This window comes from Dendrobium catenatum, unplaced genomic scaffold (genome assembly GCF_001605985.2).
Source record: "Dendrobium catenatum unplaced genomic scaffold, ASM160598v2 fragScaff_scaffold_313, whole genome shotgun sequence".
NCBI lineage: Eukaryota > Viridiplantae > Streptophyta > Magnoliopsida > Asparagales > Orchidaceae > Dendrobium > Dendrobium catenatum.
In genome coordinates, this window is record NW_021318775.1 from 4,309,504 (window position 1) to 4,311,844 (window position 2,341).

At 48.1% G+C, this 2,341-nt stretch overlaps 1 protein-coding gene across 1 annotated transcript; it reads left to right on the forward strand.

The window, feature by feature from the left end:
- Positions 1-942: 942 nt before the first annotated feature.
- LOC110096949 (GTP-binding protein BRASSINAZOLE INSENSITIVE PALE GREEN 2, chloroplastic-like) lies at positions 943-2,341 on the forward strand. Its single transcript, XM_020823120.2, has one exon. The coding sequence runs from the start codon at positions 992-994 to the stop codon at positions 2,339-2,341; it is 1,350 nt and encodes a 449-aa protein (XP_020678779.2). The 5' UTR covers positions 943-991.

Consider the following 2,341-nt stretch of genomic DNA (forward strand, 5'->3'; position numbering starts at 1 on the left):
CCTAGAATTCTACCGGAGTAACACCCTACTACTATTGTCTTTCATGCCCTTATCTCCTACCAACTACGGTCCTTCCAAACTTTATCGCTTACTACAGTCCTTTCGACCTCCATCACTAGACAACGGTCTTTCTGATCCTTATCTCCTGTCGACTACGGTCCTCCTGACCTCTATCGCCTACTACAGTCCTGCCGACCTCCATAACCATATAATGATCTTTCTGACCCCAGTCTTCTGCCAACTATGGTCTTTCAGACCCCTCTCTCTTACCGACTATGGTCCTTCCGATCTCTGTTACCTACTACAGTCCTTCCGACCTCCATTGCTAGACAATGATCTTTCTGACCTCAGTCTCCTACCTATTACGATCTTTTCGACCTCTATCCTATCGACTATGATCCTGCCAACCAAACAAACATGTCTATGTTGATTATTGTAACTCCCACCATGTAATGCGCTCTATTGAATGTACATTTGTGATATCAAGCCAAGGCCCTCTCCCAATGAAGGGCCTCATTTGAAATCGACTGCAAATACTAGTGGATTCATTCAAACTAGGACAGGCCTCATGGTTTTTCCCTCTTTTCAGGGGTTTCCACATAAAAACTTTGGTGTCTCTTATTTAATGCCGCACTCTCTATTATCTGATTGCGTGCTGAATCTTCGAAAAAAAACTAAGACGTTAAACTTTATACTTCTCTACCGTCGTAAATACTCCAGGACGCAATAATATATATTATGAAATATATTTCTAATAAACACGAATTATATAAAAACTCTTAAATGCAGCTCATCTTGGCATATTGGTTAAGAGCTTTGATTATCAACTAATAAGTTTGAGTTCTGAGTCTTTTATATATGATGTAGATTAATTTATCTTAATTCGTCTAAATATTTCAAATAAAAAATAAAAATTCGAGCGATATTCAAAGCCCAGCAGAATTCATACTCTGTAAAGACCAAACCCTTCTTTACGACAACCCTGTAAGCAATGCGCTCAATCGTCAGAAAGCTCTCACCTTTAACTCCACCGCATCGTCGCTTCCCTCTCTCCTTCTCTCTCTCAGCCCCAAATTCCTGCTCCATTCTCTCTTCTCTGCTGCCCTGTCCTCTGCCTCCTCCGGCAGTGTCGTCGGCAGCAAACCACATTCTCTCGCTGCTCCGCCACTTCGCATCTCAACCGTCTCCGTCCTCTACTCTCTCTCTCGCCTTCATCCGTGGCGGATGCTATGATGCCGAAGTCGCCCATCGCCCTCCTTTCTCCTTTCCCTTCTGCCCCGGCTGCGGCGTCCACATGCAGGACTCCGACCCCTCACTTCCCGGCTTCTTCTCAACCCCTTCAACCAAATCCCCCGACTACCATGCCCCCATCTACCCTCTCCCACTCTCCTCCACCTCCGATCCCGAAACATCCATCTTCATAAAGTCTGGCCACCTCCAAGAACTGTCAGAAGCCACTGGCGGCCCTCTTCCTGGCGATTCCAGCGCCGAAGACAGCAAGCCTTTGGTCTGTGCCCGCTGCCACTCTCTCCGCCACTACGGCCGCGTCAAGGACTCCTCCGCCGAGAATCTCCTCCCGGACTTCGACTTCGATTGCATGATCGCCCCCAAGATTGCTTCCCCATCCGGCCCGCGCTCCGTTGTCCTCTTCGTTGTAGACGCAACCGACTTCGACGGTTCCTTTCCTCGCAAGGTCTCCCGACTCCTTTCAACCTCCATTGATCACAACGCCCTCGCCTGGAAGGAGAGTAAGTCTGCCAACATCCCCAGGATCATCCTCGTCGTTACGAAACTTGACCTTTTGCCTTCTTCCGTCTCCCAGGAGATGCTCAACGAGTGGACGCGGAGGCGGGCAAATATCTTGGGGGCGGTGAAGTTGGCCGGATTGCATCTCGTCAGCGCGGTAAGGGATTGGGGAGTAAGAAATTTGGTCGAGCAGGTGGCAGAGTTTGCTGGTCCAAGGGGAAATGTGTGGGCTGTAGGAGCTCAGAATGCTGGCAAATCGACTCTGATCAATGCCATGGGGAGGTGTGTTGGGAGGAAGATGACCCAATTGACCGAGGCTCCTGTGCCAGGAACAACTCTGGGGATTGTGAGGGTGGAGGGGGTGCTTTGCGGGCATGCGAAGCTGTTTGATACTCCTGGGATACTTCATCCCTACCAGATTACAACAAGATTAACTAGAGAGGAACAAAAGTTGATTCATATAAGCAAGGAGCTTAAACCAAGAACCTACAGAATCAAGGTTAGTTTCACATATTTATTTATTTTCTTCAGTGGAACTTTTATTTGGCCAAGAGAGGAACTTTCCAAACGTGTTTGCATCGGGCTTGTTGTGTGA

Bases quoted from the DNA above. Each gene is read 5' to 3' on its own strand.
- LOC110096949 (XM_020823120.2), top strand. From the start codon at position 992: ATGCGCTCAATCGTCAGAAAGCTCTCACCTTTAACTCCACCGCATCGT.